The sequence below is a fragment of the Mobula hypostoma genome, chromosome 4, assembly GCF_963921235.1.
Source record: "Mobula hypostoma chromosome 4, sMobHyp1.1, whole genome shotgun sequence".
NCBI lineage: Eukaryota > Metazoa > Chordata > Chondrichthyes > Myliobatiformes > Myliobatidae > Mobula > Mobula hypostoma.
Window position 1 is genome coordinate 68,221,037 of NC_086100.1, and position 13,127 is coordinate 68,234,163.

The window sequence follows — 13,127 nt, forward strand, 5'->3', positions numbered from 1 at the left end:
TTAGCCCTACTTAAAATGCTCTCCCTTCAAGTTAGGGAGAGAAATAGTTTAGATGACTTTTTGGATTACGCGCTTTAATGCACAAAGGGCCTTGCTTAACAATCAAAAGTTACAACAACAGCACGTAAATGCGGATTTGATATTAACTGAACTAGTTTGATTTGGATGTATAAACTAACAGAATTATAGAATTAGAATGTAATTACAAACATAACAATTCTCGGCGTTAACTTACATGAAATTACACAAGTAGCCTTAACACTTAATCTGAGTTTGGATTTTCAGCTAGCCTTTTAAATAATAGGGAAATAGCGAGAGATAGTGGGGGGGGGGCGGTGGGGGCGGGTAATATAATTGAGAAGGAAACTACTACAAAGTAGCAAATCACAATGGAAAAAATGTAAAATAAATCGGAGAGGATTGCTGAAAAATCACAACATTTAAACAGCGACGGTGGAAAATAGGGGTTTATTAAAGGTTACAAATCTAGAGTACAAGTAGGAAAGTGCTATACATTTGAACTGGTCCCAAACTGCAGAGCGAGCGGAGCTACTAACACGCAGATCAGTTACAAGAGCTTTAACATTCTTTTTTAAAGAAAAAAAACACAGGCTTATAAACTTGCTTAAAACTGTGGCAATAGTTCTAAATGGAACAATATTGGCAAGTTTAAAATTTGATTTCAGTGGGCATCACATTAAAAAATGACACAGATGACAAGAAAATTAAAGAATCATCATCAGGAAACATTATTACTGGACAATGTTTGGTCAGACACACTTAAAAATGAACAAATCTACAAATATTCTTATAGTAACAGTCAAAGTACATAAAAGACAGTTCGTTTCCCAGATGGGTATCCCATTTTTTTCTCGTGTTTTAAAGATAAAAGTTCAAAACACTTACACTACCTGGTGGGGATCATCACTGTAAATATTTGGCACAACTTAAAGAGAGGAGGGTGGATTTGGGGCAAATCATTTATGTAATAATATCATGCCGGTGTTTGCCTTAAATGTCTATCCTTGGGTGTAATGCGCTGTGTTTGCTGTCGTGGTCCCAGTAGGAACAGTGCATCATGGAGAGATCAGCAGGCTGCCTGGCGCAGGGAAACTGCAGACCGGCCCCATTGCTGGAGGAAGGCGGGGGAGCCGGACTGAGTTGTTGGGGATGGGGATGATGGTGGTGGCTCATGCCGTTATAGGAGTTCACCATGCTGGGCAGACCCATGCTCTGCACTCGCGAATAAGGGTTGTAGGACGTGTGCCCCGAAAGTCCCTTCACATTGACAGAGCCGACGTTGCCACTGGCCATTTGGCAGGAGGCATAAGACATCGGCGCAGGCGGCCATGAATTGTTCATGAAAGTCGATTGCAAGTACTTGGGAGGGCCGATGTAGCCATAGCTGTCACTTGCGAACAAAGCCGACTTGCTGTGTTGGAAGTGGGTAGGCGGGGGTCGAAACGGGCGCTTCATCCTCCTCCTTCTTCGATAGTTGCCCTTTTCAAACATATCTTCACAAGCCGGGTCCAGTGTCCAGTAATTTCCCTTTCTCTCCCCGCCACCTTCCCTGGGCACTTTGATGAAACACTCGTTGAGGCTCAGGTTGTGGCGGATGCTGTTTTGCCAGCCTTTCTTATTCTTCTCGTAGAATGGGAATTTAGTAATGATGTATTGATAGATGCCAGAAAGAGTGAGTCGTTTCTCCGGACTCTCTCGGATAGCCATAGCAATGAGGGCCACATAAGAATAGGGTGGTTTCTGAGTCGGATCGGGTTTTTCGGTAGCCTTGTCCGGAGATGACTCATTCTTGACTCGGTCTTTGGAACTACCGGTAGAAGTGCTGTCAGTCATTAGAACCATGGTATCATCTTCAGGGTGCTGGTAGGCTGCCATCGTGAAATCAAAGTTCCTCTCTTTTCTATTCTTTTCGCAGCCACACCGCAGGTTTCTTTAACAACGGCAATACCAGAGTCTAGAATTGCAGTGCAAATTCCTTGTGGGTTTGAGTTCTCGGGTCTTTTCTCCGTCCAAAGCCTTGTTCAAGTTCGTAGGCAGTTTGTTTTTTGCATTGCAAACGTAATACATACGAATATGTTACTGTGATTGCACAGCCCAAGCTGTGGGTTTCTACCGCTTTAAGCCGTGCCCTTTTCGTCCCCTTGTCCAGAGAAAAATGCGTCGTCCTATTCGTGAATCTCTCAGCCTATGCTCTCCCCTCATTAGTGAAACTGATCACATTTCCGCTTGCGTCATTCCCACCCCCATCAAGACCGCACTTGCTCACATGGGTTTAATATGAAGGCATTACGCCTTTAAATATTTAATTGTAGAATATTTAAATTCTTAAGAAAAACAACCTCCTATGATATTTATTTTAGTTTTTGAACTACTGTCACAGTTCCATACTTCGGCGTGGTACGAAATGGGGAGGGGACTCAGCCCACTGATCCAAATCTGTGTGGGTTTCGGGATTCGGATGGAAAATCGCCATGTCTCTCCGAGTACACGAGAATGGCAAAAAATATCAAGAAAACGTTGAAGTATAAAAGAGTGCATAATGGGAAAAAAGCTAGAGCATTACACGAGTATGTGTAAAACGTGCGCAAGTTTGCCCCAGACCCCTCGTTTGTATAATTCTGCATTGTGTGTCGGATCCCACTGCAGTTAAAACAAATTAAATGAAAACTCAATGTTCAGTTGAATATTTCCATTGCCGTTTATTTTAGTCGGTCCTGCTAAATATACGGAAGCGATCCGTGAACAGAACCTGCAAATCCAGTTTGCGTTGATTTCAATCAGTTGATTTGACGCTCCGAAGATGACCTGAAAGTTATTTCCTGGCAAATTGACTCAATCCACTCACTCCCGGTTAAATAGCTGATTATAAGGATTAAGTCTCAGTGACCATGGGATCCATCTTCTGCACCTACCGACACGCGTTTACGACGTTCCGCGTTCACCACTACCCCCACACCTCTCCAATCCTTGGAGTACAGGGATTATGTTTTGCTGGGGAATTGGTGAATGGGGGTTGAGTCCGCTCTGCCGACCACCCATATCGGCCTGTGTATGAGGTATTTCCGCGCCTCCGCCGGGTGCAGGTGTACCAGCATTGTTGTGTGTGTCATCACCTCGTTCAGATTCCCCAGAGAAGTTTCCGCAGTTTCGGCTCCGAAATGGTGGACATTTTTTGTCCTCTAACAGCCCCCACCCTGCTATCACCGCAAGACCCCTCCTAACATTTTTCCACATCTCTTTTAAAGGAAGCGATCCTGGATTGGGAAAATCTGCTATTCGAGGTATTTCTCTCTTTTTGCACTTGCGAGCTGCTGCTCGGAAGTGCTGGGAGCGCGGCGCCGGCTTCGGGGGAAACTCAGACGAGATTTTCCAGTGAATCACATCTTATTTGTGATACTTCGCAGCACAAAGTTTGTTCCCATCCACATAGCTCTGCTAATGGCAGGATGGAGAAGGGGTTAAATGCGCGTGTGGGGGTGGGGGTGGATGGTTTTGGGTGAGGGATGGAGGAGCAAATGGGGCAGACTGTGGAACTTTCAATTGAACTTTATGACAACTCGGTGTTAATGATCATTCTCTTGTTTAAAGTTTGCGGTACTGAATCGTTTAGCTCCATAATAAATCATGTAGAAACCAGTATAAGTCGTTAACCTCTTTGAATAACGGGTAATCGCTGCGCACAGTGAGGCATTTCTGGGCACGGTGATGTACAGGTACAGAACAGTAAAACAAACACATTCCATGGTTTTATTGTATCTTGCCGAGCTACAGAAAGGCACTCAGAGCATCGGGGAAGTTGAAAAGAATTTCGGTATTGTGATTGGCAAGTTCACTTTTAAGTGCTGGTTGAGAAGACGGGAGAAATATTCGCTACCAGCATGGACTGGTCTAAAATCAACAGCACGGTTGTTTGGATGTTGTTCACCGACAGAATTATATGCAAACTGAAATGGTTTTCTTCCATGTTGTTAACTCGCACAACATCCTCTATTCTGGAATAATCCTGTCTTCACACCTTGTAAGAATAAAGGCGCTGCTAATACATATTTATAGCATCAACACACGCCAAATGCCGAAGGAACTCAGCAAGTGAGGCGGCGTCTATGGGAGGGGAATAAACAGCCGGTGAAGAGTCACGGCCCTCCATAGACGCTGCCTGATTTGTTGAGTTCCTCCGGCATTTTATGTGCGTTGCTCAAGATTTCCAGCATCTGCGGAATATCTTGTGGTTATTAATGTCTATTAAGTGCATTTGGTGTCGGGGGGATATGATAGGTACTCCATTATAACGAAGTGAATTACCATAGGATAACAATCTTAAAACAAATAATTCAATTATGTATAGGAGCTTAACTCCTCACAGTTCTCAGGCACGGCAACTGCGGGACTCGGGCCCTATGAAAAGTGACTCTCTTCAGTTAAGAGAAGATGGTTTACTCTCTAATTCCTGCGCGGCTCAAATTAACACCGCAGCCTTGTAAACCTTACAGAGTCACACTGACAGCATTATTTCCTCGCATGCCCCTGTCCATTAGGAAGAAGAGCTCACGCTAGCAGCATCTGCTCACTCAGAAGTTTAATTTTGCAATGCTTTTGCCGGAAAGACAAGAAAAGTATGAATAGACAAAATGCTTCCGTTAGTACTCTTAAGGGTGCATTTGAAAAGAAGAGACGGTCGGGCCCCATTGAGTGTTGGCACTATGCCATTTGTGACTTAAATTCTCTTACGGCTTTTGAAGGGATTCCAGAAATCCATCTCATCTAAAATATTGCACAACTTGGCGTGAAATATAGATTGCCATTAATCATCTGTGTTCTTCATACGCATTCTTCCTATCTTTCTTATCAATGTTAGCAGTGCTGGCAAGAGCAACACTTACTTCCCTTCCCGAACTGCCTCTCAATAGTTAGTAGGGCGCATCCTTAGACCGTAGCCGCCCGAGTGGTGGGATTTGAGTTTCCAGCATTCAGTGCTGATCGGATGAGACATGGGTATGAATAAAATGAAGACAAAAGGTTCAGTTCCAAACAGGACTGGGCATGGATCAAAGCTGTGGTCATAATTAACACGCATGAAAGTATCCTTTCTCTCTAGAGATGAGCTATTTAGGATTCCTAATTTATTTTATAAGTCATTGGAGATCTACTGTTGGTTGAATATTCCGGAATAGCAATCATACATTCTTGATGGGAATTCTGCTCACACTAAGTTCCTTCAAGTAAACTACACTCACGGCGGGATAATACGGACGCAACATCATTGGTATAAAACCACAAACATCGTATGTTATGTAAAAAAAGAAACACCTGACGAAATACTAATGCATTGAACAAACTGACCAGGTTATACAACGTAGTCAATTGGCAGCTAATTGTTTCATCAAAAATATCTGGAAAAACATTTTATCGTTTCTTAATACATGCATTACTAAATGACAATAAAAGGGGACTGCGTGTCCTCATAGTCATAATCATAATCATTAATCAGTTTAGCATTGTAGTTTATGCGAAACATCAATGGTAATAAACAGAGTTAATGCTATGAGAGAATCAGTTTACTGGAACAAAGTTAAAAGGAAATAATATGTGGGCGGGGATAACATTCTTAAAGACAGCATTCATTAATGTGGATGCTGGTTTATGTTTCAGAAGGGCGCCGTGCTTCAAACGACTGATTGAGCATGATTGTAAATAGAAAATGTCAAAATAACAGTAAAAAAAAGTACCAACAAGTCAATATTTTCAGGAAATAGCATAAACTTCTTCTGAAGTTTAACTAAATATGAATTGGTCATATTATTTGCGGACGGAGAAATTAAATCTGAGAGTACAATTCATTTTAGACAATTCTGAATGTCAGTATAAATAAATGAAAGAACAGGATTTATCTTTTTATTGTATTATTCTTATTATAAAAATATCTAAGGCTCTCCACTCCATGGAATGATTTCCAGTGCTACATCAATATTCCAGATGAAGACGTTTCATTTTCCATTAAGTTCCATGCTACCCATTTCAGAGGGAGGGGAGGGGGTGGGGTCATGTTTGTCAAATTTCACGAGAGTGCTGATCTAACCATAGGGTGAAAACACTTACTGAAACACATAATATGCTAATGATGATACACGATAACAATTTCCCTGGTATCAACGGACCACCGTCTGTATGTTCAATGAATCAATAATTCCTTTAATATTTCGAGTTGAATATTGCGTGGTTTATGCGTATAATACAGAGCAAAATATTTGCGTTAAAATAACATATCTTAAAGCATATAGACAGCTTCATTAAAAATTGAAAGAAGCGGATTGTGTACAATTATAATGGTGTGCCATTGAAACATAAGTTGAGTAAAAGGCAACAGCACAAAATATCGCAATAAATTAAATTAAAAGCACAATTTAAAATAACTTCACGACTAAAATTCAATACCAAAAAATACGGTAGAAGAGATTTTATAAGAATACATTTTCCATTCACGAACAACACAACCAATCAGAATAAAATGGAAAAACAAAAGATAAATAGCCAAATTCTCCCAATGCAAAAGAATGATCAGTTGGGACTGATGTAGCAATTTAATACTGGAGAATATAATTAATAAACTAAGCACTCGGCTGCCCCGCCCCATCATCTCAAGGTGGCGAGTGACTCGGTGTAATTTCATTTTTACTTTGGAATCTCAGTCTTGCTAACTATAATGGCATTTTCGCACCTTTAATGCAATCAATAGCACACCTGCATCGTCTTTTGCTTTTATGAAGGTTGGCTCCGTGATTCAGATTAAATCTCTGTTGCTTCGGCATTGGATTACAGTGATAAGGAAATCCGAATGATGAAAGTAATGGGATGGGCGTGGATTTTTAAAAATTGGATGTTTGTGCTTTTGAACTCGCTAGTTACATTTACAAATAACCCTGCAAGAGAAGGAAGTATTTGACATTGCTTTGGGATGGTATCAGTAAGTACATACGGTGATTTAAAAACATTTAAATATTATTTTCGTTATGTACAGCACAACGTTATGTACAAACAATCCACCAATTAAGAGAGAAAACAATCTAAGCTGAAATGCAAAAGATAAATTTATCTGGAGAAGGGTTTCCCTGCAGCTAATGTACTGACTTAGTTTGCAGTGGTTTGATACGGCAAAGCATTGATTCTCACTGCAGAGTGAAGTAAATGTTAATTCTTGTTTTACATCGGAATACAACTAGTTTTAGATTAGTTATTTATTGACTTTCTGTTATACTGTCTTCTTTTCCCAATTACTGACTTCAGGTTGACTGAGGCAGTACGGGGGTGCGAGAGAGATTGGGAAAGGGGGCGGAGCAAAGAGAGGGAAAGTGAACTAGAAAATCGGGAAAGGATACTACGTTGTGAATAACTAAGACGTTAGGATAAAGTTGGTGGTTTAATATTATGTTGCCTCCGTGGATGCGAATTATACGTGGTAACATTCACTCAATGGACGGCTAGCTCGTTCGAACTAAACTATAAGAAATAGAATTGCTCTACTATATATTTCTGCTGATTGATTATTGGACCTCCTGTCTGTTAGGGTCATAGTGTTGTCACTGTTCTAAGTCTAGCTCAAAGAACATATGCACATTTTGGGGGTTTGGAGTAATAAAATATTGTGCCCCTTTAACTGTTTAGTTGCATTCCATTCTGTGACCTGAGCCTGTCTACTGCTTTAACTGCCCGTTTTCAATGGTAGATTGCCTATCTACTGTCGATTATATTCTGAAATTAATATTCCCTTTCTTTATACAATGCGATGGAAAACCCAGCCAAAGGTAAAACGTGCAGCGAAGCTGCATTTTATTCACTGACAAAATTGTTGAGGCAAATTTACAAATTTGAATGTGTCAATAAGTTAAACATTCGAATGCTTATAACAACAAAAATCTCATCCTTTTAAGAGAGTTTTTTGGTGCACTAATTTCTTCAATATACTTCTAGGATATATAAATGATGGAAACATGCATTCCGTGTCTACATTTGTAATATATAGAACGTTATCCAAATTCAACAAATGACCTTTCTTGCTACATTCACTTCTTAGTTTGCAATTGATTTTTAATAGTTATAACTAGCTAACAGCAAGTCACACTACTATATTAGGCACAACATTTGCAATTATCCAGAAAGAAAATCAACTGTGATTGTAAGTGGGTACAAATGCCCCTTTCGCCGAAGGCAACGCCTTTCAATCCGAATCTAATATAGTAAAATACAACCCATCGTAGAAATTACCTGTACGACTCATACACTATTGTGGAAAGAATTATAATGGAAACTTTACACAAACGTCCTGATTGAGCTTCCATTATGTCGCAAAGTATCTTCCTGCTTATTATCTACTCTACGTCTGCAATACAAGAATAACAGAGGCATTTCACGTAACATTTATCGAGATACAACAAAGTCCATGTCATCAATATATGATGTAACTATTTCCCTAAATAAAAATAAGCATCTTCTTTGAAAGTTGCCGTTTAAAATATATACACAGACACATACATAAATAGTTTAACGCACTTGTAAATGAAATATTATAACTGATATATGCGATGTCGATTCCATAGAGTTTAAAACGTGTAACACTTTTGTCTTGAATAAAATTATCAGGAAATGATATACCGATAAAAGTACATGGAAACCCCAAACTTTAGCTTGACCCTTCTTGGCCATCTGGATTGGGCAATGATTAATGCCGAAACATATACACATTGTGTTCAATCTAGCATTTGCAAAATTAATCTAATATTAAAAAAAGATCGATCCACCCGAAAATATTTTAAGTTCTACTTGTGCTGCATTTGAAACGATTTATTAATATTTTTCTTTATAATTCTTCTCTCTGAAAAACATTATATTGCAGGGCAAGTTTAGAGTACATAGGCTTCCGCAGATACCCTGCACTACAAGACGAACTTCCTATACTAGGGAAGAAGGTTGTAACAAGATGATTACGAAAAAAAAACAATTGCCTAGTTTCTTATCAGTTTGTGACTCAGGTTAACATGTTGTATCACAATATATTCACAAAGAAAATCTTACATAACATCTGCACTATAAGGCTTTTCATATATTGAAGCAATTTTTTAACAGCTCTTGAAATAATGCCAAATACTTTGAAAAATCTTAATATTTAATATGCATTGAATTAAATAAAGCAGAATTGAATCCGAGTTTATTTATTTGTCATATAATCTCAGTCGTCCTGCTTCGACATAGATCACATACATATTTATACTGAGTTTATACATATTTATACATGGTCGATAAACTGACGATTTTACGATTTTATGTATGTAGTGTTCTTCGTCACATTGCAGTGTTCGTGACCAAAGCATTGCTCTTTAGTCTCAGGTTTATCCTAGGCATTAGTTTGAGGGATTACGCAGAACGTAACTCTAGTCTCATTTGGGAAACGATGTTGTTACATCGCAAACTAGTTTTAACACGTTGCCAATAATGCTTCAAATACAAACATTTAGTTTATACCCATGAAACTTAGGTAATAAGTTCTATAATGAAATTCAAGAGGACTAAAATACAGATGTAACGCTGAGGCTTTATAAGGCATTGGCCTGACCACATTTGGAGTACTGCGAGCAGTTCTGGGCCCCATATCTAGGAAAGGCTGTTCTGACATTGGAGAGGTTCCAGAGGAGGATTACTAGAATGATCCCGGAATGAAAGGTTAATGTGTGAGGAGCGTTTGATGGCTCCGGGCCTGTACTCGCTGGGGTTTCGAAGTGTGTGTGTGTGTGTGTGTGTGTGTCTGTCTGTGAGGGGGGTGGGGCGGGGAGGAGGAAGAGCTAGATTCTGTGGACTTGGAAAGGATCTTTCGGATTGTGGGAGAATCTACAAATAGAAGGACACAACATTGGAAAAGAAAGATATCTGCTTAGACGGGAGTTGCGGAGGGATTTCTTTGCCAGATGGCGGCGAATCCGTCGAATTCATTGCCACAGACGATTGTGGAAGCCAAGTCATTGGGTATATTTAAAGAGGAATAAATAGGTTCTGATTAATAAGAGCGTCAAAGTTACGGAGAGAGGGCATGAGAATGGGGTTGAGACAGAAAATAAATCCGCCAAGATCAGATGGCGGAGCAACCTAAATGGACCGAATGGCCTAATTTGCTCCTATTTCTTATGTTCTTATGGTAAGAAATAGTAAATATCAGATCTAGAGAGGGGGGAGGTGGAGTAAAGAGTTACTAAAACTGCACTTGTAGAGAATGAGACTCAAAATGTTACAAAATGTATGCTGAATCATTCTGCATATCTCAGTAATTATTTACTTTCAGTCCCTGAACTTTAGTGTTTGTGTTAAGTACTTTTAATGATCATGCTCTTAACCAATGCAGGTCATTGGATCATTTTATACTTCGTTGCCACTTCTCCCAAGTTCATCCCTACAACGGGAACGACTTAGATCAAACAAAATTATATTAGTCTCCGAAATACCGCAAGGATCTGATTCTGACCTTTGTCCAAACATGATAAAACTACTAACTACTTCGTTTCCTTCAACATATGTTAAAATCACTAAGATTTTTTAAGTAGATGGCGTAATTTCAGAATTCATTAGCATACTCCCAGGAAGGGAGCGAACAATATAAAGCCCAACATTCGTATGTTAATAATCTATTTTAACCTGCTTTTATGGACATTGGTTGAACATACTATTTGAGTAGGAAACAAGCATGCCTTTAAGACAGAAGCACTACCTGGGTACTGTACAAAGAAATACTAGCTAAAATTCCATCTTAAAACCAAACTAGGCCATAGCTCAGTGCAGTTTTCATAGGACTTTGACTGGCTAGATATAGATGAACATCTGTTATCGCGGAGAATGATTTTTTTTTAAAAAAAGCAAATGGAACATCTACAGATGTGTTTTGTATCCATGTTGGTTGATTCAATTATGTGCATTAAGTTATTGCTAACAGTAAGCATCTATTTACAAATAGTAGCCACGTGACTGGATAGGTAATTAAGAATCACAGTTGGCATCGTGGAAAAGACCTGGTTAGAAATCTTTCTAACTGGCTTTCTTTCCATTATACCTCAGTTCACTGTGCAGTTTTAAATTCAACTACAAAGTATGGGCATTGCATGTAGGATCATCAACTTGCCACCCATTTGGAATTGCCCTGCAAATGGTGGCTGTTTCAGATCAGAGGCAAATGTCTTTTCGATGGTTTGGAGTCACATATATCATACCGGGCTGAAGACGACAAATCTTTTCAGAAAGGACATATGCGTATTATAACTAAATTGTCCAAAATTAATCAATTAACTAAAATCGGCAGTTTAATACTTTTCCTCTGGATAATTAGTACTTTTTTCTAGGCCAAACAACCGACCATAAAATCAACCACAGGTAACCGATCAGAAAAATGAACACAAACAGTTTTACTAGGATCTCCATATAATTTTAATTAGATTATTAGTAGTTCACACCAAGTCTACCTTCAACAAGTGGCATAAAGGAGAATTCCATAAACTTAAAAAATACAGCTTCTAAATAAATATTGCGGTACGTCGTTTGGAAATCAGACCGATAAGTGTACTGGATAATATTTACCAGCCACTGAATAGTAATATATAACCTAACACTGTTTTATTATTATGATTTTAAGACAATTATCTAAATTATTATCATTAATCCACTACATGGCCAGATGGCATAAAGGTGATATCGGACACGTCTTAATTTTTTATTTAATAGCAAAAGGCCAACAAAATAAAAATATGACGAAGTGGTAGATATGCCTAAGTTTTCTCTAACACAATTTGACACTATAATACCCCATTCTAAATATCTGGTATCCATGTAGACGTGCAATTTTATACAAATGTTAATTTTTAGCAATATTATTTTCATCTATTTAGGCTACTACTTCCAATCTCTCCCTTAACTAAGGCTTCGGTTCTCCTTGAGTTTCTGCATGGTACTTCTAGAAGTAATTTTCGCCCTTAGCGACATCGAAGTTTTTTTAAATTCCTCTATGAATCAGCATATTAAAATATTCGGCGCAACACATCTTTCTGATTTAGACAAAGGGAGGTGAAAAAGTTCAACTCAATTTCAGCACATCACATTGTGTAAGGCATCAGAGAGAAGATGGGGCAGAGGTTGGGACAGAATCCAATAGTTTCCTCATGCTCAAATACTGAAAAAAGGAAGATTTAAACAACTCTGTTGGCTTCGCTGAGACTGGGCATCACGCCTCCGTGAAGGCTTATTCTCATTAATTTTATGTTTTATTTAAACCCATTGGAGTAATCCCAATTTATTGTGTAAAACCAATAAATGAATAGCGACTAAGCAGAACAGCGGACCATTTATATCTGCTGTTCAACAACATATTAGTGAAACTTCCAGTTGTAAATAAACGGGGATATGCCATTACCGAACTGACTAGTAAGCCAGAGGTGCAATATTGCTCCGTGAACACCATTTCGTATATTTATTTATACGAGTACTCTTATGCCGTTTGTGCTACCGTCCATTGAGGGAGAAGATAATCACATGATCTGAGGGATTTGGGCTGATCATTCCCCTTTTGATACGTGGAGAACCAGGCTCTGTAAGTTACGATCGCTGGGGGATCAAGTCCACAGGCCCAGAGTCCAAAGGAAACGGCTCTCCTCTTGATACCCCATTCACACGCACACAGTTCTCACATGGTGTTCAGTGTGTCAGAGCAGCAGCTTTAACAGACAGACTCGAAATACAATAACCGACCCATCAGAGGAACAAGAAAGGACAAGGAGAAACCTCAAATGAAATTTCGATTCCAACCCGTGGCTTTAGTTAAAACACTGTCTCATGAGCCCACATTCCTTATAGGTCAGAAGTGGTAACACTCCTGCCCACGGCGTTTGATTTCCACATGCTTCCCAACAGCTTTCCATTTGATCACACGTTCAACACTTCCGTCTTATTTTAAACGACTTAGTTCAATACACGATCCTATAACAACATTTCCACTAGAGACAGCTTACAAATTCCAGCCATATGTTTTAATGCTGAAGGTGCAAATTCACCCTACCCCACACACCTTATCATATTCCTATAAA

At 39.2% G+C, this 13,127-nt stretch overlaps 1 protein-coding gene and 1 long non-coding RNA gene across 3 annotated transcripts in view; one reads left to right on the top strand and one right to left on the bottom strand.

Moving 5' to 3' along the window:
• Positions 1-429: 429 nt before the first annotated feature.
• Positions 430-2,191, bottom strand: foxl2a (forkhead box L2a). Its single transcript, XM_063044919.1, has one exon. The coding sequence runs from the start codon at positions 1,894-1,896 to the stop codon at positions 1,012-1,014; it is 885 nt and encodes a 294-aa protein (XP_062900989.1). The 5' UTR covers positions 1,897-2,191; the 3' UTR covers positions 430-1,011.
• Positions 2,192-2,929: 738 nt separating this feature from the next.
• Positions 2,930-13,127, top strand: part of LOC134345367 (uncharacterized) — a 43,123-nt gene continuing 32,925 nt past the window's right edge. The window contains exon 1 of one of the 2 annotated variants that reach the window (XR_010017667.1): positions 2,930-3,302. This is a non-coding gene — a long non-coding RNA (uncharacterized LOC134345367). Of the gene's footprint in view, positions 3,303-6,940; positions 6,983-13,127 lie in introns of those variants that run through there. The other variant, XR_010017668.1, reaches the window with a different exon arrangement.